The following is a 26571-nucleotide window of genomic DNA, read 5'->3' as shown; positions in this document are numbered from 1 at the left end:
CCTAGAATTCAGTGTGACAGCGAGTGTAAAATGTAGCTGTGACTATAGTTATCACATTATTAAAAGATGGAGTCAGCGTTAGTGGTTAATGGAGTTGTGGTGAGGGCTAGCTAGGAGTGGGTGAGAAATGAGAAATTTGGTTATTGAGTTATTCGTGTCTTAAGGTCTCTTGTTCTGCTGACGTGTTTGGTTTTTTTTTTAATTGAGCTAAAATTCATATAACAAAAACTTAACCATTTTAGAGTGAACGATTCAGAGGCATTTAGTAGTATTCACGAGGTTGCTCAGACACACCTCTGGTTCCAAAACATTTTCATCACCCCAAAGAAAACCTCGCAGCTGTTAAGCAGTTGCTCCCACGCCCCCCTCCCACCCCCCACCCCAGTTCGTAGCAGTCGCCACTCTGAACTCTGTCTCAGGTGGCTATTTCACACGCGGCACAGGTCCACCAGGTGGCCTTTGTGTCTGGCGTCTTTCACTGAGCATCGTGTTTTCCAGGTTCGTCCGTGTGGCAGCACCTGTCCGTGCTACATTCCTTTTTATGGCTGGATTCTGTTCCGTTGTGTGGACGGACCGCAGCGTGTTCATCCATTGATGCGCTGCTGACTTGGGGACCGTCCCCAACTTCTGCGGACTGTCAGCGGTGCCGCCGCGCACACGGATGCACCCGTGTGTCTGAGCCCCCGCCGTCCATTCTTTCTGGTTCACCCAGATGGGGAATTGCTGGGCTACCGCTGCTCGTGACGAAAACTTGGTTTGCTGAGCTTTAGGGAGAACTGCCAGACGTCGTGATTTTGTATCTCGTGGTCTCTTTCTCTGATCACAGTGATAACGTTCAGAGCTGACGAGCGACCTGCCAGTCTCCTGAGTGACTTCTGTCCCCCAAGCTGTTGCCACCATTAGTCGGAGCATCTCGGGAACAAATAACCTGTTTTTCTTTTCACCCTGCTCTTCACCGTCCACAGTGACTGTTTCGTACCTCCTGCACTGGCCTCAGACTGACCTTTTCCTCCCTCGCCTCACTTTCAGCGCGTCGCCTGGATTCCTCCTCCTTCGAGGAAATAGAAGGCGTCATTGGCAAGTCTCTGGACAGCCCAATCCAGATCTGTATACGTACCTGCAGCTCTGCCCCGTTCTGTTTGCCCTCCTTTTGCGCCAGAAGGAGCGGCTCTTAGCAGAAGCTGTCTCTGTGTGCTCGGACGCCCTTCCCTTCAAGGGACCTGCCGCCTCCTACTCTCCTGTTCATTCTCCTTCCTGTTCATTCAGCCCCGTTCTCCCCTTTCCCTCCCCTCCCCTCCCCATTCCTCTCTCTTGCTCTTCATCTGTTATAGACTTGCTCCAGTATGTTCCGGCCTGAAGCTTTGCGCCTTCTCTCCTGCCTTCATGGGCACCATCTTGAAAGCATTGCTTCCGTTGACGTCATTCACACCCTTGCCCCTCCTTTACTCCGTACGCCTCCTCTGGTCTGACTTACATCCATCCCTCCGAGCAGTAGCTCCTCATGACCCCCTTATAGAAAATACTTTTACACCACTCTCCAGGCTCCTCTTCCTTCACAGATGGCTTCCTCGACTTCCTTTGCTGGGTCTTCTTCATCCCCTCGCTGACCCATAAGTGGGCTTTTAATTGTTAACGTTCCTTGTTCCTCGTTGCTGAGTCCCGGGCTTCCTTTGCCTTCTCTTTCCGTATTCTCCAGCTCGGCGGACTCTCAGGGCTTTAAATGCCACATAAGTGACGACTTTCAAATTTCAGTCTCCTTCCAAGACCTGCCTTCTGAAATCTGGACCCCCAGAGCCATCGTCACTTTGACATCTGCACTTCTAATTCACACACGTCCGAGACCGAGCTCCCAAATGGCCAACTTGCGTTGTTCGTCTCAGTCACCGGTCTACCCAGGTGCTTAAGCCAGAAACCCAGGAGCCATCTTGGTTGTGTCTTCCCCCTTCAAGCCCAGCATCCAGTCTCTTACCACGTACTGGTTGATTTTATTCTAAATATATCTTATATCTGTCTAGTACATCTCTCAGCTGTGTTGAAGGGGAAAAAAATGAGATGTCTTGTGCTTGAGGTTTCTACCCAGGAACATCAGAAAATTCTTCCAGGTTGATGAATAAATACGAGGTTTGCAGCAGAAAGCTTAACTAAGAGCTTCTGACAACCATAAATGTCTCCACATTCAGTAAAAAACCTGCCCCATCACCCTCCCTAATTCTTTTGATGTCTTTTGGTCCCTTACTCCTTATTAGTTATATCAAATTTTACTATTATTTTTGGCATGATATTTGCCAGTGGTCTGGGGTGAGTGGAAGTGATCTTTGTTTCTGAATTTAAACTTCTCTTCAGACACGATGACGCACATACTGGGGAAGGGACGAACAGAAGTGTCCTCTCTTACGTCGTAAGTGGGACTACAGAGTGCTGAAACCATTTGGATTGCAAAGCACCCCTATCAGAATTTGAAGTGCATATTCTGTTATCATACATTTTATATAATCATCATCATCATGAAAGGATACCAAAAAAATGAATGAGGACAATCACCGCAGCCTGGTTTATAATAGCAAAAAACCTAGAGACTTAACGTGTATACAATTGAGACCTCCACACATTAGATACAGCCATTAACACAGCTGGTAAGAATGAGCTAGATTTCGTGGGGTGTTTTAAAGCACGTCACCAAACTACATGAATAGTAAGATCTCACCCCATACATCTCCTTTGCATATTCTATATTTAATATTCTGGGAATATTCACAGAACACCCTCTCTGGAGCCATGGAAGCTTCCCAGTGCTTTCCTTTATGGTGGAGGACTAGAGGTGGGGAGCAGGATGGACCAACATTCACTGTTCTTTTTAATGCCTTTTTTATGTGTGTGTGTCACTTTTATTTCAACAAATAAATAGAAAAGATTCTCCTAAAACATGGATTTTGAATAGAGGCATTGGTGGTACATATAATGGTGTATTTCTGAGACCCGGGCCCAGATGGAATTCTCAGGATGTGACCTTCTGACTACAGAGTACCCGTCCACACCAAGAACATGCGAATCTTAGTGGGATTAAATTTTTTTAAAACCTTGCTGATAATGGGGGAGACTGTATGTGTGGGGGCAGGAGTATGTGGGAAATCTGTCCTTCCCTCTCAGTTTTGTTGTAAATCTAAAACTGCTCTAAAAAAAAAGTTTTTTTAACAATCCTTATGGTTTTATATTTGGGGGGAAAAATGGTAATTTTTCCCAAGCATCTGGAGTAATAGTGGTCATAGTACAGTATTAATAACTACCACCTTTTTAAACATTTATTTTTAAGGACAAGGAAAAGTTCATCAATCTTTTGCTATTTCAATATCACATTTTTCCAAGACTTCAAATTTTCGGCCTTACCTGTAAGCAAATGTAGTTGTACATTTTACCACTCAACTGCCACTTTAATAAACCACTGCATCCAGGACTGAATGGGGCCCTCAGGCTTCACTGTCCTAAGATGTGACTTAGGGGCCCATCACTCCCTCCCATATCTGTTGAAAAGATGTTATGATGATAACGTTGTCTTGTTTTCATAGCATCAGGCCCCTAATTTATTCTAAATGTTAATTTATTTTTGAGAGAGAGTGCTAGTGGGGGAAGGGCAGAGAGAGAGGGACCCTGAGGATACAAAGTGGGCTGCTGACAGCAGTGAGCCCAACTGAGCAGAGCTCAGAGCCACCAACTGTGAGGTCATGACCTGAGCCGTAGTTGGACGCCTAACAGACTGAGCCACCCAGGCACCCCAGGCCCCTAAGTTAATGCAGTTTAAACGGTCCGTAATAGATTTTTGCCAAACCCCAATCACTTTATTCCCTTTACTCAAACATCTGTTTGAAAAAATTAAATTAAATTGAAAAACTGAAACCAAGGCCTGGTTTTTGCCTGGTATTGACTTCAGAGTCGATACGTCATCAATTCTAGAGTATTCTTTGGTTTTCCATCTTTGCTTTGGCCTCTGGTTAGCCGGCCTTCCCTTGACTGCTCAGGATTTTGGGCTTTTCATTCCCCATGATTCTGCGGTTTATCCTGCCCGATGTCCCGCAGTCGGGTTCTCTGACGCACTGACAGCTGCTTATGTCCCCTCCCCTTCTTGTCCCACCCTCCTTCGTACCCCATAAGTGAAACTGGCTATTTATTGAGAATTTCCAAGATCATGGCCCACTGCCACACCGCTTCCCAGAAAGGGTCATTTCTGCCCTGTTTTTGTAGTATACAGTCCTCAGATGTCCCCTCGCAAGCCCTTTGCGCCAAAACTGCGCGTTGCTCTGGCTTATCCAGTTCATGCTAAACTGTCGTATGTTATTAAAATGCTGCATAATATGGGGCTTTTTTCCTTTAGAGTGAAAAAGCACTTTATGTCATATTATAGAAGCACTTCAGACGTTCTACTTACAGAAAAAAAAGAGAACAGACAAATCGCCTTGGTTCATAAAGCAGCTGAAAATTTTGAAGTGGGGTGTAAGTATTATGTGAAAGACATTATTGCATATTATGTTTCTTTTTTTTTTTTCTATTAGAAACTAACCTGGAAATTTTGTTCCAAAAGCATTTTAATCCATTTAACAAAAAGCAGGGGAAAGGAACTAAAAGAAAATATTCTTCAATGTGTAGAGTATCTGTGATGCCGTATAACAGAGACATTTCCTCTTTAACATTGAATAAGCTCCCTTTCATTTTTTGGAATGGTGGTTAAAAATCCAAGTTTTACATTTCTTAAAAAAAAAAAAAAAAAAAAAAAGAGCAAGCCTCCAGCACTTCCCTTGACACATTTATTGTTTTCATCTGTTGTAATAAAGAATAGCACAAAATAGAATTTTTAAAATTGCTTGTATTTTTTCCTCTCTGCTGAAATATAAGAGTAAGCCCTGAAGGTTAGCCTTAAAACGTATTAAGACCTGTCCACCTTGGGAAAATTCAATAATTAAGAATTTTTTTCTCTACATGAAGTAGATGTAAAGTAGTCTGTATTCACGCCCTCCCCCATCTGCTATAATTTCCAAAGATGCTGGTTTGCCCCCGAAGAAATGCATCTCACTACTTCACAGCCATACCTTCTATGGACCACTAGAGGTATTACTCCTTCTAGGAATTAAGGAAATACCTGGAAATAAGGAACAAACTTTATACACAAAAATTCCACCATAGCATCATTGTATATAGTTGCATAAATCGGAAACAACCTCCGTGCTAAATGACAGGCAGATATTTAGTACACCATGGAGTGTGCACGCCAAAGAATGTGTTGTCACTAAAAAAAAAGAGTATTTTTCATTACATGTACGGTATGATGTGTGGAAGCAGAGGGTCCAAACTTAGGCCTAGATAAGAGACAGAGGAAATACACCAGTATGGTTACAGTAGTTGTGTGTCTGTGGGTGATATACTCAGGGATTTTGTTGCTTAGTTTCTTCCTCCTCCTTTGGTATATTTCCTTAGCCTGTGTAATGAACATATCTGACTCTTAGATGAAAAGTTTTTCTTCTAATAAAAAATAAAAGACTTGGACTCGACTAATTAAGAAAGACGTGCCACATACAGTATGCAAATGGCTCTGTCACTTCCTCTCCCTTCGTTGATGGAGGTCCTTTGAGCACCTCTTGTGAGTCTTGTCATCAGGAAACAGAGCTGTTGTAGAATTCTCAACTGAGCTATTTGCTTTTACGCAGAGAGTACAGTGCTAGCTGTATAATGAGATACGTATCTTTTATATCTAACCCCCCCCATTGCTGAGAAAATCAAATGAGTTTAAACTCAACAATATTAAACTGAAGGACTTATCAGGATCATGTGTTGGATTGTTTTCATTTCTACATTTTTCAAAGACAAAGGCATTCTTTGAAAATGTTCAAATAAGAGCAATGGTAACGTGAATTCTATTTTGCTCTGTTATTACCGTGTCCTTTGTTTTCTGAAACGATGTCGCCGCTCGCTGACTGTTTGGAACTATGGTTTTTTCTCCCTCAGAATTCTCTAGATTTACATGTTTTCTTCTCTTGCATGTCGTATTTGCAAAATGGCCTTGGAGAGCCCTCAGTTTTAGTTAATCTCCTCATAGGATGGAGGCTGTGGTGTCAGCCCAGTAGCTCAGTTGATCCGCCCATCTCGGCACCAGGGAGGACGCTGTGAGGTTCAGTTTTCAGACGCAAGGCCATTGCCCGGGACGTTGGCTTCTTAGGCAACTGTTCGGCCACCCGCCGCCACCCCAAGAAAGCACCCGCCGGACCAGCCTCTAGTCTTGCCTTCGTGGCTACAGAAGCGCAGTCTTACCGACACATGCAGAGTGTGTCACTTTTCCAGAGACCAGCCGGGATAGCAGTTTACTCCTTTGTCTTAAGAACGACAACCGTGCAGCAGGCCTGGCAGAGGTCAGCGGGCCGGGCCTTCCCTGTGTCCACGGGAGCACGAGTGTGGAGCCTACAAGGGAGGAAAATGGTCTCCGGGCCGGATTCATAAGGGCCCCGGAGAAAGTCGAGAAAGCATCTTGATCCCACAACCACGAGTGGTGCTCTGATTACTAACAGAGTCAGGTCCTCTGTCTCCAGGACCCCTCGCGCCTTCGCTGCCCTGGCTCAGCTTCCGGTTCTGCCAGCTCCAGTTGTCCAGTGCCGAGGGACAGCCACACTGTGTGCATCGTTCCATCCTCGCCTCTCCTGGGCTGGACGTTCTGCCTTTGGGGTGCGGACTGGTTGTCGCTTATGATATGTGAACTTTTTTACTGATGGGCTGAGTGGGAAGTACCCAAAGGAGGTTTGCTGTTTCCCAGAATCATGAGCCTGTACCTGTTTGTACTTTTTATAAATTCTCAGAAGAGCTTCCATCAGGTTGTGAGTGACTGGTTATATTTAATGTGGGCAAATCCTGTAATTGTGTTTTAACACTGACCCAAAGTGGCAACGTACCCAAGGCTCTCCACGGGGCGTTGTGCCTGACAGTCCGTGCAGTGTGTCCAGGGCCGCCCCCCTCCTGTTAGAGGTGAAAACTAAGCCAGACTGGGTCATCAGGCTTACACCCTGACTGTCATCTGTACTTCTGCCTCTTCCATTCATGTTCTTCCTCACGTCTTTGCTTCGACACACACCCTCCATTCCTGGCCGTTGCTGCTCCTGCCTCCCTTGGCCGTGCATCCCACACGTGTTCCGTGCAGTCACGAACAGACACCCAGTACGTGGCTCTTAGGAGACGAAGGCTGCCCGCCTCCCCTGCTTTGAGTAGCGCTGTAGTGCGATGATGTTGCTTCTCGGGAAGGTTACAGAGACAACGAGAAGGGAATCGATGGGCAAGATGATTCCCCTCCCTGAAAGCAGTATGGCATAAGAAAGGTGCTTTGTTTTGCCACGTAGGAACCCGGATGGAAAACACACGTGGTTTGTGTTTGGTGTTTGCTTCATCTTCACCGTCGGTGACGTGCGTCCATGTTGTGTGGTACCCTCCTGGTAGCACACGCGCTTTGCATGTCAGCATGAGAATGTGATGTTTAGTCGAAGACCTGATGGCGGGCAGGACTGCCAGCAAAGTGCATGAGGGCCGCTGACCCGCGTGCAGTCAGGAGACGCTTCACGGCTTTCTGTGGCTTACTGTCGTCACTGTGGTTTGCAGATGAAGCTGTTGCAAATGTGTCCATCATCCCGAGATGCCACGCACCCTAAAGATCTGTATCGTGTTTGATACGTGTGTCTCACAATGTCTCACAAGTACGGTGCTTTGCTTGTTTGTTTTAAACCAAAGAAGGGGGCTGTTGATGTTTTCATTACTCTTTCTATTTTACACCTTTCTTTGAGGAGCCCCTTGTGAGAAAGGAAGGCTGCCACTGCTAGAGATCCATCAGCAGACATGGACCACCGTGTTCCAGAAGTGTCAGCCTTTGAACTGGAGATGGTTCTGACCCTTTTCTCCCCTCAGTGTTCCTCTTCTTGGGATTCGGCCTCTTGAATATGACCGTCTCAAGTTCAGACAAGTGTTAGCTTTAGCATTCACAGAAGAATGTTAGAGGATGCAGCCGTTTGGGTGCTATCCTGTTCATAGGTCATCTCTTTGGCTGTTTTTGTTCCTAGTGAAGTACCTTGGTGGGAACATACTGTCCTCAGGAAACTGTAAGTTATCAGGGAAACGATCTTTGTGTTAGAGCATAATTGATTCAAAGTGTCACAAGCCATTTTACTGGGAGAAACATGTGCCTGTATTTTTTTGACTCATCAAATTTTTCTTTGGCTTTATGTGATAGAATCTTAGGTCAGTTGCTTCGGTTCTAAATGGGAGGCCATTGATGCTTTGTGATCCCTACGGCCCCCAAAAGAAGCAAAAAAAAATTTTCAGCATTTAGTAAAGGATGACATTCATATCTAGCATTGAATAAGAAAATGTGTTTACAAGCCATTTTGCAGTCTAGACTGTTTTGGAACTGTCTCTAGGACTGTGCCGTGCACCCAGCACAAGGGCAAGCAAAAAGCAAAGGATGTAAGGGCCCTGGGCCCTGTGCCTTTGGATCTCAGGGGGTCGTTACAGCCAGGAGCCATCATTTGCATATTGTTTGAGCCTGGGTGCGTGACTGGCCTGAGCTAGCCTCTCGGACCAGCCATCACCCCCTTGCTAGAAAATTCTCTCTCTTTCTTCCAGAAGTACATAGAGGTAATTTTTTTTTAGCATGTTGGCAAACCTTACTCAGACCCTTAATAATCCTAACCTTGGTTTTCATCCATAGATGAAACCACAAAAATCAAAATAGAAACTTAAAATTGAACATAAGGTAAACCAAGGAAAGTATTTTTCAAAGTTACTTCACGTAATTCTTTTGTGAAGATCGGCTCGTTTTCCAGACAAAAATAGATGCTAGGAAAGGAAGCTGCTGGAGAAATACAGGGGAAACTTTTTTTTTTTATTAAATGTGGCAAACTGGATTTTCACATTTTGTGACATATACTTCATTCTCTACAAATTCTTTTTTTATTTTTTTTTTAAATTTTTTTTTTTCAACGTTTATTTATTTTTGGGACAGAGAGAGACAGAGCATGAACGGGGGAGGGGCAGAGAGAGAGGGAGACACAGAATCGGAAACAGGCTCCAGGCTCCGAGCCATCAGCCCAGAGCCCGACGCGGGGCTCGAACTCACGGAGCGCGAGATCGTGACCTGGCTGAAGTCGGACGCTTAACCGACTGCGCCACCCAGGCGCCCCCATTCTCTACAAATTCTAATGATTTATTCTTTCTTCTCTTCATTAAAAAGATAAGATATCGATTGATTTTGGCTTTTTTTAGAACTTGTAGAGTGAGACATGGTGTGATGTTTGTGCAAAGATTATTAAACTTTAAGTTCTTAATTTAGAAATTTTCCTTTGGGTCATTAGTAATACCTCACAGGTCTAATTTTTGTTATATACTTGGCCTTCATTAAAGCTATTTAAAACTCGTTCCAGATGGAGCAAATCTCTCCGAATAAGTCAATCTTAAAATAAGTTTTTGTTGCTTTAAAAAAAAAAAAAGCCAATTAATGTCAAGGAATCTCACATTTCTATTTCTACAAGTTAAAATTTTTTATTCCCAAGTCTTAACTTAGGTATAAGCCAACTATTTTTGTTTATTTGCAGAGTATGTTGTGATTGTATTTAAACAACAAATACTTAGCTGTATTCATCAAATTAAGATTATGAACTAACTAAACAAACAAGAAGCCAAGGGAACTTCCGAGCTCACCAAACTGGCAGAAACTACAAATCAGTTTTCTTTTTACAAGTTGGATGGTGCCAGGTAGTATCCTCACTCGCTTATGAAGTAGAAGGGGTTTAATAAAGCATAGTTGTATCTCCTCCGGGATCCGCTTGTTGGCACCTGCAGTTGCCGATAAACTCAGTGGTGATCCTTTCCTTTTCACAGTGCTCCAGCTGAGGCTCCAACAGAGGAGGACGAGAGAACAGCTGGTGGACCAGGGCATCATGCCACGTAAGATTTCAGTGTCACTGTCGCCTCCAGTGTGATGTAACAAAGCACACCCGTCCGGGAAGAACCTGGACCGCACTCTGCTTTCAGTTGTGTCCACGTAGTCAGTATACGGCGTCCACGTGAGCTGATACGGAAAACCGGGCATCAGTGCTGCCAGCCTAAGAGAATCCTCTCAAAGAACGTTTTGAAAACCAGATGCACTGTAAAAGATGGGCTTGAATTAATTCTGTATTACACAAAGAACACCTTGAAAACGGGGTAGTTAGGTTGAAATCAGTTCTCACTTCCAACATGAGCCCTCGTTTTAGTTTTGAAATCATCAGACTCCTCTCTGCCTAACAGGTCCAGTGTTACTTTGACTTGCGAAAGTAACGTGATAAAATTAATTTTAAAACTTGTTCTACTTTATTTAATTCAAGTTAATTATCCTTGATACAGTACAGTCTGGTCTGTAATTAAGTGCATCTCGGTTACAGGACTAATACACATTCTGTTTATAATTAATAAAATTTTTCTTGCCCAAGTAGATAATTTGGAGGTATTTCAAGGCCTTCATTTTTTAGAGTTGATTAATTTTAGAATATTCGCCTGTTGCCTTCTTACCTTTGCTCACCAAATTTGGAGGTAATTTCATGTTTTAGAGGTGGAAGAGTGGTTGCTTTGGTGTTATGATTATTTATATGGGTATTTGTCTAAAAATTGATCTCTCGAAGAAGTAATTTATATGGCTTTAAAAGACTAAGAAGAAATTACAAAATGAATCTATGCTTCCCTACCTTTTTTTGGCTTATGAGAACAGTTGTTCTCTGCAGTAGACTTTTTTCCCCAATAAAACTTTTCTGGACTACTATTAATTGAGTATCTAAATATTTTGAATCTAGTATTATGATAGACTCAAAAGGTGGTTTGACCATCTGCCAGATTTCTCTACCACCTTCCCAATGATGAACCAATCAATTAAATAGTATCAGTGATATTTAAAACACCACTGCCAAGCCAGCTCTAGTCTGATTTTGGGAGCTGCTCCCTAGACAGAAACCTGTATGGGCTTGTCTCCTGGGAATCTTTGCAGTGCTTCAAGTACCAGAGCTGAAAATAATCCTACCCAGAGAGTCAAGTTTTAGAGGTGACGGCCCAAGTAAACCTAGCCCAAATCCTATGCACAGCGTCTGACTGCCTGTAGTTCTTACAGGTGGACATACACACAAAAGATTTTGCAAAGATAATTGATAGAAATACTGTAGTAAGTGATGTTTTAGTAAAACACTGCTTATCCTCCCTCTGGGATTCTGGAATATTTAAAGTACTAGTAGTTAACATATTAAAGAATCATTAGGTCTTTAGGGTGAGTTGCACTGTGGTACAATAGAAAGAGCATGACACCTTCTAATTCACAATGCTAGACTTAGATTCCACTTTGATCACAATTTAGCTATATGGCTTCGAGAATTTGGGTAACCACTTTGAGCCTTTCGTCTGTACTTGGCCTGATACCTACCTTGCGAGGTGGTGACGATCAGCCACGCTATAACTGTGATTGACCACAGGGCGTAGGACTATGTCCATTGTGGGGTCTCAGTGAATGGTAACTCAGCTCTGCTAGACAGAAAGTGTAGCATGTCCTCGTGTTCAAGGTTAGACCACTCCTAGGCTAAACGTCCTCTGGACATTTGGGCTTTTTCTGGTATCTTATATGGCCACTAAGAGCAAAGACCCATCAAGGAGTCCTCACACGGTTCCCTTGGTGATGGTAATTTGGCCCAACTGTTGGCTCCAACTAGTCTGACCTGGTACTTGTATTGTCATTGTGTGTACACCTCTATCCTCAATGTTCACTTGTTTTATTGGTGAATCTATGATTTTAATTCTGAAACGTCTAAGGTTTCAAATTTTGCAGATCTCCTAAAGGAACTAGTAATAAATGGAACTGTAGATGCAAACTAGTAAGATTAAGAAGGAACATCAACATAATGTACCCTAACGTTTGGCCGAAATATTAACTCGTCTGTCTACATGGTTCTTATTCTTCTCACAGCTTTGAAGAGCCCAGCTGCATTCCATGAGCAGATAAAAAGCTTGGAACGAGCCAGAGTAAGAAATTTCAGTTTCAGAGGTTCTGCTTCTCTGCTTCTCTCTTGTATTTTAAAGTACCTGTGGGCAAGTAGCGATCTTACTCCTAAATATATCCATAGAGAAAATGCAGTGTATTTTCAAGACAGGTGGCTTCCAGAGTTATATGTTCTGGGGTAGTTGAATCTTGGAAGTTTGTAGAAAATGCATGATGTTCAAATTTTGTTCTTTTAAAACCAGTAACTGGTTTTGTACATAAAGGACAAATCGCATTTCTTCACTTCAGTGCTGGGGCATACCAACAGGTTTTAGAATAACCATGGAGTATTTCTGCTGCTTGTTACCCCAGCAGACCGACAGCCCAAGTGGTGTCCCGACAACCACACATCTTTAGGTGGTTTCCTTACTGGGTCTGCGTCAGCTGTACGTTTGACCAAGGGCAGGAGAATCTGGCTGAATTAAAGAAGTTGCTGTGTTTCAACTCCACTCTATTTGAGAGTTTTCCATGCCATTTGCACATCGAATTCATGTTCATTACTTTTGTTTAAAAGTACCATTATGCACATTCATTCTTTTTGCTTTAGGGAATACTTCTATCATGCAATATGAAAATAAGCATGTTCCAAAAATTCCGTAGGAATTTTCCCAGAAGGCGATAATGATCTCTTAGAATCTTATAAAATATAAAACCCATTTGAAAGCCTTATTGTTTCAGTTGAGAACCTTTCTGAGTAAGAAAGTATGATCAAGGATATGAATTCATCAATGAAAACACATTAGGATTTTAAGGAAATTTGTTATTTAGGTGGATTTTTACTTGACCTAAAGTGTAGCTATTAGATATTTAAATGATCAAAATCATATGTCTGTGCAAATTATGAGCCTTTTGCCTTTTCCAAGTTTTAAAATAAAAGTCTGTAAAGTGCTTACTTTATGCCAGCATGCATTTCAAGTGCCTGTGCAGTTTTGAAGGCTGCAGTTTAAATTATGTATTGGATAATAGCTCTTCAAAGTACTAATTGCTACTCTTTTCTTCTCAAAATCATGACCAAAGAGTATACAATTTATTTAAATGGAGTACCTTGAGAGAAAAATGCAAAACCACAATAAGTCATAAACAATTTATAGTAAGACTCACTCTCTTCTCTCTCTGTCTCTCTCTGTCTGTCTCTCTCTCTCTCTCTCTCTCTGTCTCTCTCTCTCTCTCTCTCAAGACTGAAAACTTTTTGAAGCATAAGATTCGGAGCCGACCAGATCGTTCTGAACTTGTCAGGATGCACATTTTAGAAGGTAAAAATGTTTATTTCTGCTTATTTTGCTTCATTTTCTCAAGAAAAGAAGTGAGAATTCCACCATTGCTGTTTGTTCCCATCTTAATAACTTTTTACCCCACAGGCTGACATCCTCCAAATTGGATAGCCAACATGAAGACCCAAAGCTAAAATGTTATGTTAGATACATGGGGAAAGTTTGATTCTCCAAATAACCAATTGATGAACTGACTCTGCCCCACCAACTGGTGCTGTAGATGTCTCTACCATCTGTCCTGGAAAAACATTTTTGGTCCAGAGGATTTCTTCATCAGTGAGGAATATTTTCCCATTAAGTCATAAAGGGTACAGTGGCCACAAGTGTAACCCTAGATTTTCACCTATCTGGATGGACCCTGTTATATCTACCTGGTGCACTGCCCACACCTAACATTTTTGTTTGTCGTTACGTACCCACAACAGTCCATCTTGATCTGACCATTAATTAAATACTCTCCACTTAGCCCACCGGATTTCCTCAGTGGTCTAGCTTCATCACTTGCGAAGCTGGTAGGGACAGTTCTGTTCTGTCTCTAGTGAGACACATGACTCAGACCAGAATGTTTTTCTGTCTAAAGACAGAGCATTCTTGAAAGTATCCCTCCCCCCCCATAAGCTCCTGAGTACGTTTTCTTTCATTGTTTTGTTCCTCAGACTGATTTATTAAGCAAGGACTAGAAGCTTGACCCCGTGATAGTCTTGAGTGTGTTAAACCCTGAGATGATACAGAAAGAATCTGGAAATTTCTCACAAAGATTCAGAGACTCTTCTCAAGTAGGAATATTATATTTATTCCTCTGGTCTAATGATAGAGTTAGTATTAGAATTAGGTTGATATTACAAAGTATTAGATTGTCGCTCATCATAAGGAGTAATATCCTGAAGGTCAGACATGTTTAAAACTCTCCCAGAAGCAATAAGGTTATGCTCATTTGAGGTGGTCATTCATTGGCCAGTGAACTAGACCCCAGAGACCCAGCAAATGAGCCAGATCCATGCCTGCTTTCATGAAGCTTACAATCTAGTAGCAGAGACAGATAATAAACAGGCAAAACAAATGAATTACAGATTGTGAAAAGGGCTCGATGGCAGTAAACAGGCTGTTGTGGTGGGGACGAAGCACAGGATGACACCACAGTAGGATGTTGTAAACAAATTCCAAGCAGCAAGTTGGTATCTGCATCCCCAAGTAGGGTCTCTTCTAATCCAAAGAATCTATGATTATGTGACTATCTCCATATCTGGGGTGGGAAGTGACGGGTATATGCCTTCCACTACTCTTAGTGTGTTCTCAGAAGTCCATTGGGCTAAAAAAGCTTTTCCAGAACTCAAGTGGTAGGGTAGAAACAGCTACCAAAAAAATGTCAGGGTTAAGTGAATCTTCAAGAAGCAATTGTGATGGTAAGTAACTGGGGACAGGGCTCCTTCTGCACCTAAAAATACCTCGACCTATAAAGGACATTTTTGAAGGAACAATACTTCTGTTTCAACTTGCCTTCTAATTGTAACAGGCTTTATTAATATAATTAAAACCAAAGCAAATACACTTATCAAAAAGAATCATATTTGCTTTAAAAAAAAGAAGAAGAGGAAGAAAAGATTACCCAGTGGTTAAAAACCCAACTATGTGCATGAGCGGCCTGTAAGTGATGTTTTTTTAGTATCTGTTCTCAAGTTGGGATTTTTACAGTAAGAAAGAATATATATCATTTGTAATTTTAAAAAATAACTTCAAACCCCCCAACTTATTTTAACATTACCCCAATTTTGATTGAATTGGATGTTTGGCAGGCAAAAGTCTAAATTATTTTTCTGAAGTTCAGCTAAAATCTAACCTCAGCATCGTGGAGATGAGGAGATCACAAGACCAAAAACAGAAACATACCAAAAATCCCAGCGTCTAATTATTTACTTTCGGGATATTTTCATTCCAGACATATTCCTGATATGGAAATGTTGATGGGAGAAAGGAGAAAGGCAGAAGACTGTCCTACCTAGATCTTAACAACAGCATTTAAAACCACCCTAAGAGTGATTTGCATGGTGTCATTCTCTCTACCTGTCATCTTCCTGTGTGGTTAGAAGTGGTTTATGTAATAAGATGGGGGCCACAGCCTAAGGTTATACAGGAAAATGTTAAAAATGAGAGGTCACCCATGTTATCTTCACTTACAGAAATGTGCATTTATTAGCCAATACTCTGATTTAAGACCAGGGCCCTCATTAGGGAAGTGAATGGAGTTTACATCATCTTTCTTGCATGAAGCACAGCTATCATACGTCATCTACAATTTCCATTTAGGGTGCAAAAACAACACAAAGACACTTGAAAAGCAATCTGAGTTGGAAAATCCTAGATTTTATAATTTTTCCCAAATATTTTAGTTGTTAATTGCCCTAATTTGACAGTGACTTATTCTGTAATAACCCACCTTTATCAAATCATTCCAAAGGATTTATCTTAGGTTCCCAAGAAATAGTCTTATTTTTGAAGTTTATCATTTTCCTATAAGATGTAGTTAAATTATGTATTGACAGCAGATATGAAATGATATGAACTGTTTTGCGGACCATCAAGGTTGAGTTTTGGTAAGCATGTAATTCAGCTGGTGGAAGGAGAAGCACTCGGATGTGCTGGGGAGTAATTCACTGGCCGTGGGCTTTTGGTGTGCTTTGGGCTTCAGCCAGGACATTGTACCCACTAAAAAGAGAACATCACTTAATCCTGAGATTACTTATGGGGATTTTCATTAAAAGACCTTCTGCTATACAATTTAAGTGGCAGGCAACTGTCAACTCAGAATTTGGGGTTAACACCTCACCATGTTTTTAATCACTTCTAAACATTATTTAGAACAATATAATAAAATGTTAATGAGAGGTACCAGAAGCCAAGTCATTGACACAGTTACCCAGATGAATGAGCTAGGATACTTACGTTACTTTTGCATTTGTTGTACAACTTCCTGTTTGCAAGTAGATGAGCCGAGCCTTCTTTATGACCATTGACATCTATCTTTATGACATAGGACTATGTAATTGAATGTTCCAAGGTTATATAGCCAGAAATAAACCCAGATTCTTAGGATGATTGACTGAGACACACAAGGATCAACCCAAGAATTTGATTCTGGCTCTTCCTTTGGCTCCTGCAGAGAAGCTTTAGGACCTAACTAAGTAAGAGAACAGTGCCACGTCTCGCAGTTGGCTTTGCAGTGAAGCCAGATCACACCTGGACACTTCTTGGGCCACGGATGGACCACATCCCTCGTGTTCATCCTCCAGACCTCCCAATACCTAACAAATGTGACTGTGATCCTCCCACCATAAATGAACAAGAGCAGTACCACATTTTTGGCTTGAGTTCATGTTAATTTGCGTCTAAGGGCATTATATAGACAGTATAAAGTATCCAGGACTAAAAATATACAGCGTACACTACAGCATTCTTAAACAGCCTACTTCTCTTTCCATCAGTGTGTTGAGAACACATAAATATGTTTAACCCAGTTTAAATTAAATTAGATTCAGTTGGCCAGAAGTAACGTTATGGAACCGAGTAATTCAAGTAATGGTTAAAACTATGTTTCCTCTTTTAGAAACATTTGCAGAACCATCCCTGCAGGCTACTCAGATGAAGTTGAAAAGAGCTCGACTAGCGGATGATCTGAATGAAAAGATTGCTCAAAGACCTGGTCCTATGGAGCTGGTAGAGAAAAACATCCTTCCTGTAGACTCCAGTGTTAAGGAAGCAATTATAGGCAAGACTCTAAAAATTTATTATTTCTGGGAGAAAGAGAAACTTGGAAGTTTCAAACAAATTTAATTTAAAAAGCCAGCACCAGGGGCACCTGGGTGGCTCAGTCACTTAAGAGTCCGACTCTTGATTTTGGCTCAGGTAATGATCTCCTGGTTCATGAGATTGAACCCCACGGCAGGCTCTGTGCTGTCGGTGTGGAGTCGGCTTGCGATTCTCTCTCTCTCTCTTTCCCTCTCTCTCTCTCTGCCCCTCCCCCTCTCGTGCACATGCTCTCTCTCTCACTCTCTCTCTTAAATAAACATTAAAATAAAAAAGCCAGCACCGATCATGAGTATTGTTTTCTGGGTGAATTAGAAATCGATTAATCACTTGCACCAATTCCCGTTATTCTTGGGATTTTTTTTTTTTGTTTTTTATGTAATAAGGTAGATGAAGCATCTCTTACTAGTTAACACAGAAGTTCCTCTTGTCACGTCTGAGGTTTCTGTTCTTAAGTTCCAATTTCATTCTGACATCTTTTTTTTTTAATTTTTTTTTTGATGTTTATTCATTTTCAGCAGAGACAGAGCACAGGTGGGGAGGGGCAGAGAGAGAGAGAGAGAGGGAGACACAGAATCCCAAGGGGCTCCAGGCTCTGAGCTGTCAGCACAGAGCCCGACGTGGGGCTTGAACTCACAGACCGTGAGATCATGACCTGAGCTGAAGTTGGACACTCAACCGACTGAGCCACCCATGCGCCCCTCATTCTGACGTTTTCTTAATTCAACTTACTCATTATACTATTTAATTTCTGTTGTGTTATTTAAGATCCTTACAGATTTTTCATTACTTAATTCTGTGTACTTCTAGGAAAGATGAATATCTTGTTCAGTGTTAGTTCAACAACGTAAATAGCACATGAGGACAGATGTATTTATTAAGAATGGTAAAATTTGTCCATTTTATCCTGATCTTATCATAGTTACTAATGTTTCCTCACTACGCATACTTTATATTCTGGCACAAGTTTTAGCAGAAAAAAAAATAATAATAATAATACCGCTTGTTCAGCAAGCAATTTTGAAAAGTTAGTATCCTGCTATAAAAACTAGTCTTGTTTCCATTACACTGAGGACTTCATATTTTGCATGAGTATGGGTTTAAATCTCAGGCAATTTGTAGTCAGTAATTCTAAGTAGTACATTCAACGATGATTCCATTCAATCCCAAAGAAATGGGCCCCAAAAGGCAAGGCATCAGCATAACTGGGCCTCTCCATGAAGTAGGACTCATCCACAGATACCGAACCATAGCTCCATTTTCTCCCGTGCCTCTTAATGTTTTTTAACACTTGTATTCCACATCAGGGTCCAAGCAAGGTTCACACCTTGTCTTTGCTGATATAGCTCTTAAATCTTAATCTCATGGGTGGGTCTTCTAACTTTTCTTACTTTGTTGGTGAAAAAGCCTTTTGTTCTCTAGCCATGCCCACATACTGGATTTTACTGAATGCATTAGCATTCCCAGTGTCATTAAAAACTTTTTTTGTCTTCTGTATTTCCTGAAACTGGTAGTTGAATCCAAAGGCTTGATCTGATTCAGATTGATCTGATCTGACTTTCTTCCCCAAGTATTCATCATAGGTAGTGACTGGTGTGTCCTTCCTCTGGGAAGTACATTGTGTTCGATTTTTTTTAATGTTTTACTATTTATTTTTGAGAGAGGGAGAGAAAGAGCATGAGTCAGGGAGGGGCAGAGAGAGAGGGAAACACAGAATCCGAGGCAGGCCCCAGGCTCTGAGCTGTGAGCACAGAGCCCAGTGCAGGGCTCGAACTCCCAAGCAGTGAGATCATGACCTGAGCCGAAGTCGGACGCTCAACCGACTGAGCCACCCAGGAGCCCCATCAGTTTTTTTTTTTTAAACCAGCTTCTTAAGTTCTTGTACTAAACAGTGTTTCTCCTTCTTTATCATTGTAAGCTTGGTGTTCCAAGGTCAACTTAAGTTGAAAGTCATTTCTTTCTTTAGGCGTTGGGAAGGAGGACTATCCTCAAACTCAGGGCGATTTCTCATTTGACGAAGACAGCAGCGATGCTCTGTCTCCAGACCAGCCAGCCAGCCAGGACTCGCAGGGGTCCGCCGCTTCCCCGACTGAGCCAAAAGTTAGTGAATCGCCGTCTCCCGCGACTACAAGCACTCCAGCCCAGGTATCAGCTTTCTTGTTTCTGCCCCTTAATAGAGACCATGCCCTGTTTTTTGTATATCAAGGTAATTACATTTTCTCCAGAAGAAAAGTCTGAAAGTGTGGGAAACTACAGACTTCTTTTTCACCTGTAATACAAACACTGTTAACATTTTTCAGTAGATTCTTACATTTCATTTCTGTTCTATACACACACTTTTATTTTACAAATGGTTGTGTAACTTGCTTTTTAAAATGTTTCACATAACTTTTGTTGGGGGTATAATTCGCACACTATAAAATATAACCCTCCCCCCCCCCCTTTTTTTGCCATCTTAACCATTTTAAAATCTGCAGCTCAGTAGTGTTAAGTACACTTGTGTTGTGCAACAAATACCCAGAACTTTTTGTCTTAAAAAACTGAAACTGTGGCCATTAAACAGTAACGCCCCATCCCCCTTCCTTCCAGACCCTGATGATTGCCCACCGTTGCATTTCTGTCTCTAAGAATCTGACTCCTTTAGGGTGGGGGATGGGTGAAATAGGTGAAGGCTGTTAAGAGTACACTTACCATGATGAGCACGGAGTAATGTATAGAATTGTTGAATCATTATATTGTACACCTGAAACGAATATGACGTGTGTTAACTATACTGGAATTTAAGTAAATATGTACATACGTACATATGAATTTGACTCCTTTAGATGCCTCATATAAATGGAATCATGCAATATTTGCCTTTTTATGTCACTTAACGTAATACCTTCAAGGTTTGTTGATGTTGTAGCATGTGACAGAATCTCCATTTTTAAGGCTGAATGACCGTCCATTGTATGGATATATACCATACTCTGTGTATCCACTCATTGGCAGTCAGTGACTTCCATCTCTGGCTATTGTGAGTAACGGCCCTAGGTACATGAGTTTGGAAATATCTCTTTGAGACCCTGCTTTCAGTTCCTTGGGGCATATACCCAAAAGTGGGATTGATGGACCACATGGTAATTCTATGTTTAGTTTATTAAGGAACCTCCGTGCCGTTCTCCATAGCGGTTGTACCGTTTCACACTCCTGCATGCACGGGTTTCAGTTTCTCCATGTCCTCACCAACACTTACTAGTTTATGCTCTTTTGATAGTAGCCATTCTAGTGTTATGAAGTGGTATCTCACTGTGGTTTTGATTTGCCTTTCTCTAATGACTAGTGCTGTTCAGCATCTTTTCATATGTTTGTTGGCCATTTATATGTCATCTTTGGAGATATGTCTGTTTGAGTCCTTTGTCCATTTTTAATCAGATTATTTGTCTGCTATTAAATTATAGGAGTTTTTTGTATATTAACCCCTTATCAGATATATGATTAGCAAATATTTTCTCCCATTCTTTGTGTTGGTCCTCACCTTTTACTGATAGTGTCCTTTGATGCACAGGTTTTCTTTTTTTAACGTTTATTTATTTTTGAGAGAGAGAGCACGAACAGGGGAGGGGCAGAGAGAGGGAGACACAGAATCCAAAGCAGGTTCCAGGCTCTGAGCTGTCCGCACAGAGCCCAACGCGGGGCTCGAACTCAGGGACCACGAGATCATGACCTGAGCCAAAGTCGGACGCCCAACCGACTGAGCCACCCGGGCGCCCCCTCCATAGTTTTTTATGCATACGTTGTTGGACACTTGTCTGATTATTTCTTTGGATAGTTACCAGGTTCTGAAATGGATTTGGACCTTTTTAGGCAAAAGGTGGGCATTTCAACTACCTTCCAAGAAGGTAATACGGTTCCCATAGTCATTGTGTCTTTACCACAGGTAGGTAATGTCTTCACTGTAAACCTCGCACACTGTTTGGAGAGTTCAGTGTTGTAACTGGCTTCTTGATTTGGGTTAGATTGAACTTCTTTGTTCGACAAATATTTACTGAGCACGTATTATGTGTCACATTGTTTTGGGAACTGAAAATCTAGGGCATGCAAAGGAATCTAACAAATAGTTTTTAATAATTGCATTGGAAATTCTCATTTCTTACTTTCCAATGGGTGTTCATGTTTTGTTTGGTTATGTAAGAAGTCTTATGCTGCACATAAGTTAGTTGTTCATCTCCTTATAGTCTTTTTTTGCCTTACTGAAATGTTAATGCTACTTAGTTATCTTTAAGCCAGAGCTATTGAACTACTTAATGGAACTGGTTAAGTTCAGTAGAAAATGTTCTTGTTAAAGCCAAGTATCATAGCATTTTTGAGTTGGGAAGGAATTTAGCAATTACCTGCCTTAACCCTTACACCAGGGGAGGCGTGGGTTCAGAGGGGTATGGAAATTTGGTGATTAAAAATGTTTGCATATTTTCTTTCAGCATTTCTTCTCATTCCTGAATGTCTGTTTGTAAGGGACTAGGTCTTCCCGCAGGATTTTCCTTACTGACCTTATCACCATGATCTGAAATACATTCATGTGTTTGCATATTGTGTGGATGCCTCCAACTAAACTGTGAGCCCTTGAGGAGAGGGACTTTGACTCTCAGAGAGGGACGAGAGCTACTTTAGTGTGTGTGTGTGTGTGTGTGTGTGTGTGTGTGTGTGTGTGTGCGCGCGTGCGCGCGTGTCTGTCTGTGTGTGTCTGTGTGTTGTCTCTGTGTGTGTGATGTGTCTGTGCGTCTGCAACGTCCAGCACCGGGCCTGGTACAGAAGAAGCGCTCAGTGAATGTTGAACTGAATTCAGCACAAGCGCTGACTGATGCCAGGCTTGTAGAAGCAGTCAGTGTTTGTGTTCTTCCGTTTGAGAGCAGAGCCTCTCCAGCTCAGATTCATCTGAGGTAGTTCGGGCAGCTGGGTTCAGATTGTCCTATCAGAGTTTCAGGGCAAGAGCCACTGGCCTCTCTGCTTGGCTAGAACCTGGTCTGGAAGGAGGTGGGGTCAGGGACCAGACCCACGGCCTGAGGTCTGAGCAGGCAGACAGGGAGACCAAGGGAGCCCAGCCCCTACTGTATTCTCACATATTTGCTGCGCCCTGGGTTTGAGCTTTAAAAATAGGGCTAAAAAGAATGTCAGGTATGCAAGTCAATACCATTAAAAAACAGTTCTACTTACCCATCTTGGTTGGTTGTTCTCTGCTTAGGTCAGGATATCAGACAGCTGTCAGAGTGGGCTTGGCTTTAGTGACATGGAATTTTTGTCCTGTCAGCCATCTGCCTGGTGATGGCCTCATGACAGCCCCCCTGTGTTGTAGGAGATTAGTGTTTTCCCGTCTCTGCACTGCTTGTATTAAGTCTTTTACTGTGCTCTTGAAACTTGGTCTCCAGCTGAGTTTCTAAGTGAGACTCTTTAACCAGAGAGAGTCCTGCCCAGTGGGCTGACATTCCTGAGTTCCTTGAAGGAAAAAAGGAATAGCAGTGTTTCCTGAAGAATCAGTCTGGTCAGTTTATTGCCAGTGCAATACACATGAAGCCCTGGGGTCGTCGGGAACTTAAACACTGGCTTTTAGAACACTGATGTTGCTGCAGCCCCAGCTCTGCCTGCTACGTGCAGACCCTTAACAGTCTGCTTTTTATCTGTCGGCTCGGCCTGCGCCGGAAGCCCCACTTCAGAGAGGGGTATGCTGCCTGCATAGACATCCAAGTAGAAGAACCTAGAACCTCAGGCTGGCCTGCCGCACGTTTACCTGTCACATAATTTCTGCACCACAAACCTTGAGACCTTCTTACGTGGCATGTCCTTCATAAAATTCCCTTGTAGTAAGTGTGTTAGTATTTATAAGGAAAGAATCTGACAAAGATTCTCATTATTATATCACACCTCGATTCACTCGATTAAAGAAGCATCTCCCTGTTAACTGTGCTCTACTGATGTTGAAGAAAAATAATCCTTGAGGAGGATTCTAAGTATGTTGTAGGTTTGGGGGGTTTGTTTTTCAGTCAACTGCACAGGCAACTTTGTGATGCCTATAACGTCTTCGGGATTTTTGTGTCATCTAGAAATGATAATTAGGGTCTGTTTTGGCACATTTTGTACTTTAATTTTTTTCACTGTTCTCTAGTGTTGGTTTATGAATTTGTCCAGGCATCTCACTTCATATATATATAAAATATATTTGTTTCCCTAAACATGATTACTTTCGCATCTGTAGCTCAAGGGAAAAGTACCTGAAAACACTGCTTCTCATTAGACATCGAGTTTCCAAAGGGCTGGGATGTCCCCTCATTCTATCTTGGTGACATCATCCTGAACATGCAGGGTCCAGCACACGGCAAGTGCTTGTTGCTTGAATGAATGAAAAACTTGGGAGATCATCTCTGTAATTTCTTTTTTCCTGCTTTAGAATTATCACTGTACTTCCCCAAAGTCAGTCTCCTCCCTGTTATGGAAACCGTATAAAGACAGGACAACAAAACAACATAGACAGCTTATAACTTGGGTGTCTTAGTTTTCAGTCTTTAAAATGGAAACTCAGGGAAGGAGTTCGGTTGGCGAATTTTGTTACTATAGACCAGTGGTCCTCAGGTTGCCTGGAGTGAAAGACTAGTATGTGTTTTTTACGTAGCTTGTCTTCCAGATCATTGTGGACCAGTCTTCTTGCACAACACAGTGAAAGTAGTAGGGTAGCACCAGATTTCTGTGGGACTTCCCGTACTTGTAGCAGGCAGGTAACAAAACTCCATAGACCCCACTTAGAGTAACTGTCATAGATTTCGCTTTCTTCTTGTTTGCCGGAACCAGGGTTTTTTTATATGTTAATTAGTCATCACTTCGCGCTACACATTTAATCACATGATTAAAACACATTTTTCTAATTTTCCTATTCAACTCTTTTTTTATTTGGCCTAATATAAATCTCAGGGCCAGTGTAGGGAATTTCTTTCTAGTTCTTTAAAAGTTATATTTACAGATAATTACTTGAGAGAAAATTAGGCTTAAGATTGTTTTATGGCTTGCTTAACTCCAAAATGTGTTACAACATGTTGTCTCCTGACTTCTTTCTCAAAACACACAGAGAGATACCAGAGGATTGAGTCCTACAGGAAAATATTCAGATAAAAGATACATTCCTTACAAAACAAAAATAATAAAACACATAATATCCAGCATATCCTTCCTTCAAAATGTACATTCCACCAAAAAAAATTCTTCTTTGAAATATGTAATTCTGTGTGGTCTGTAAGAGACTAGCACTGCCCTTCCTTGGATGATTCTCTTTTCTTTTCAATTCCGATCAAAGTACAGATGGAAAGGAACTTGCCACAACATTAACGGAGCAGACATCACACATTGGTGGAGCTCAATTTATTTTATGCCTAAGAAATTTTTGAACAGTGGAAAGCTGTAGAAAATTAAGAACAGCTAGTTACATGTGAGCACCAGGAGCTGTTACACTGGTGCTTTTAATCTGAAGACCTTTACTCCCTCAGCGATTTCTTAAGCCATTTAATTAATCGTTTATTATAAGCACCCACATGCTTAACTGTACGTGTGACCTGACATTTTCCAAGTCTGTGCTGCGGGGACAACTCCTGTGCTGAATTGGAAGTAGGGCTGAGAAGGAACCTCGTGGGTCGGACCCTCTGTGTACTTTCATGAAGACGGGATTAGAGGAGTTTGGTACGTTTTTTCCCATTGTATCAAGCAACTTTTAGCTAGACGACCTTTCCCACATAATATAGACACCTTAGGTTTAAGCTCACAAAATGAGCAAGGTCATGTACACATACATTAAATAATTACAACAGGACTAACTTTTATTACAAATGCTTATCAATAAAGGCCTAAATTAGGGCATCAAAGATATTGGTGGTAATTTCTATTGTTACCCTTCCAATCTCATTGCATGTAACTTACATGTCGAGAGGACTTAGATTTGGAGCTGGTTTCCAGCATTAACTGTGAAGTTGTGTACCAACCCAGCTCCTAACTCTGTTCTCCTGTGACCAATAGGAAAGTATACTTTCTACAGAATAGGCCTTTCCTCTGTATTCATAAATCAGTTAGGGTTTATCAAATATAATTGAGATGAGGATGAAAAAGAATGGCCAACATTTGCTGGGCACTTATTTGGGCCAGGCGCTGAGCTACTTACATTACACGTATTACAGGTGTCATTAAGAGAGCATCTCTCTGACCTGCACAGGATTTAAAGTAATAACTTTGTTCTCATTATGCCATCAGTTTGAGATTCTTCTTAAGACCCTTTTCCAGCACATCGTCCCGTATCACCCTGTTATAACCCATAATGACAGCTGTTCTTTGTGTTACTTAAGAAATACAGGGGCACCTGGGTGGCTCAGTTGGTTGAGCGTCCGACTTCAGCTCAGGTCATGATCTCGTGCTTCGTGAGTTTGAGCCCCGCGTTGGGCTCTCTGCTGACAGCTCAGAGCCTGGAGCCTGCTTCGGATTCTGTGTCTCCCTCTTTCTCTGCCCTTCCCCTGTTCGCACTCTGTGTCTCTCTCAAAAATAAACACTAGAAAAAATAAAATGTGCAAAGGACCAGAATAGGGATTTCTCTAAAGATGATCAACAAACGGTGAATAAACACATGAAAAGATGCTCAACATCACCAGTCACTAGAGAAATGCAAATCAAAACCACCATGAGGTATCACCTCACACCACTAGAATGGCTGCTATCCAAAGAAGATAAATTAACAGGCGTCGGTAAGGATGTGGAGAAATTGGAATCCCTGTGCCCTCTGGGTGGGATTGTGAAATGGTACAGTCACTACAGAAAATGGTACGGCAGTTCTCTCAAAAAGCTAAAAATAGAATTACCGTATGATCCAGAAATTCCATTTCTGGGTAAATGCCTCAAAGGGTTGAAAGCAGGGACTTGAGCAGGTATTTGTACAGCCGTGTTCATAGCATTGTGGACAATAGCCAAAGGTAGAAGCAACCCTTGTGGCCACTGACAAATGAATGCAGTGTGTATGTGCAATAGAATGTTGTGGAGGCTTAAAAGAGAAGGGAGATTCTGAGCAACCCACGCTATAACATGGATGAACCTTCAGGACATTATGCTAAACGAAATAAGCCGATCACAAAAGGAAAAATGTTGTATGATTCCACTTTATTAGGAGCTATAATAGTCAAATTCATATAGACATTAAGTAGATGGTGGTTGTCAGAGGCTGGTGGGAGGGGAGAATGGGGAGTCGTTCGATGGAAAGAGAGTTTCCGTTTTTCTGGAGGTGGATGGTACTGATGGTTACAGAACAGTGGGAATATACTTAATGCCATAGGACTCTACACTTTAAAATGCTTTAGGAGCGCCTGGGTGGCTCAGTCAGTTAGACATCCAGCTTCAGCTCCAGTAATGATCTCGCCGTTTGTGCCTTCAAGC

The 26571-nt window shown here is 41.9% G+C and overlaps 1 protein-coding gene across 6 annotated transcripts in view; it reads left to right on the top strand.

Annotated features, from left to right (window-relative positions):
• MRTFB (myocardin related transcription factor B) overlaps window positions 1-26571 on the top strand; it is a 127269-nt gene that overhangs the window by 54395 nt on the left and 46303 nt on the right. For 5 of the 6 annotated variants that reach the window (XM_047087162.1, XM_047087156.1, XM_047087161.1 and 2 more), the window contains 5 exons: window positions 9895-9960; window positions 11996-12051; window positions 13245-13320; window positions 16940-17101; window positions 19106-19284. In XM_047087162.1, coding sequence (XP_046943118.1) covers window positions 9895-9960; window positions 11996-12051; window positions 13245-13320; window positions 16940-17101; window positions 19106-19284 — 539 coding nt within the window. Of the gene's footprint in view, window positions 1-9667; window positions 9769-9894; window positions 9961-11995; window positions 12052-13244; window positions 13321-16939; window positions 17102-19105; window positions 19285-26571 lie in introns of those variants that run through there. The other variant, XM_047087160.1, reaches the window with a different exon arrangement.

The sequence above is a fragment of the Lynx rufus genome, unplaced genomic scaffold, assembly GCF_022079265.1.
Source record: "Lynx rufus isolate CCGP_SWC_20201006 ecotype Redwood Valley unplaced genomic scaffold, mLynRuf1.p SCAF_23, whole genome shotgun sequence".
In the NCBI taxonomy this organism is placed as follows: Eukaryota; Metazoa; Chordata; class Mammalia; order Carnivora; family Felidae; genus Lynx; species Lynx rufus.
Note: the sequence above shows the minus strand (reverse complement) of the source record. Positions and strands in the feature narration are given on the sequence as shown.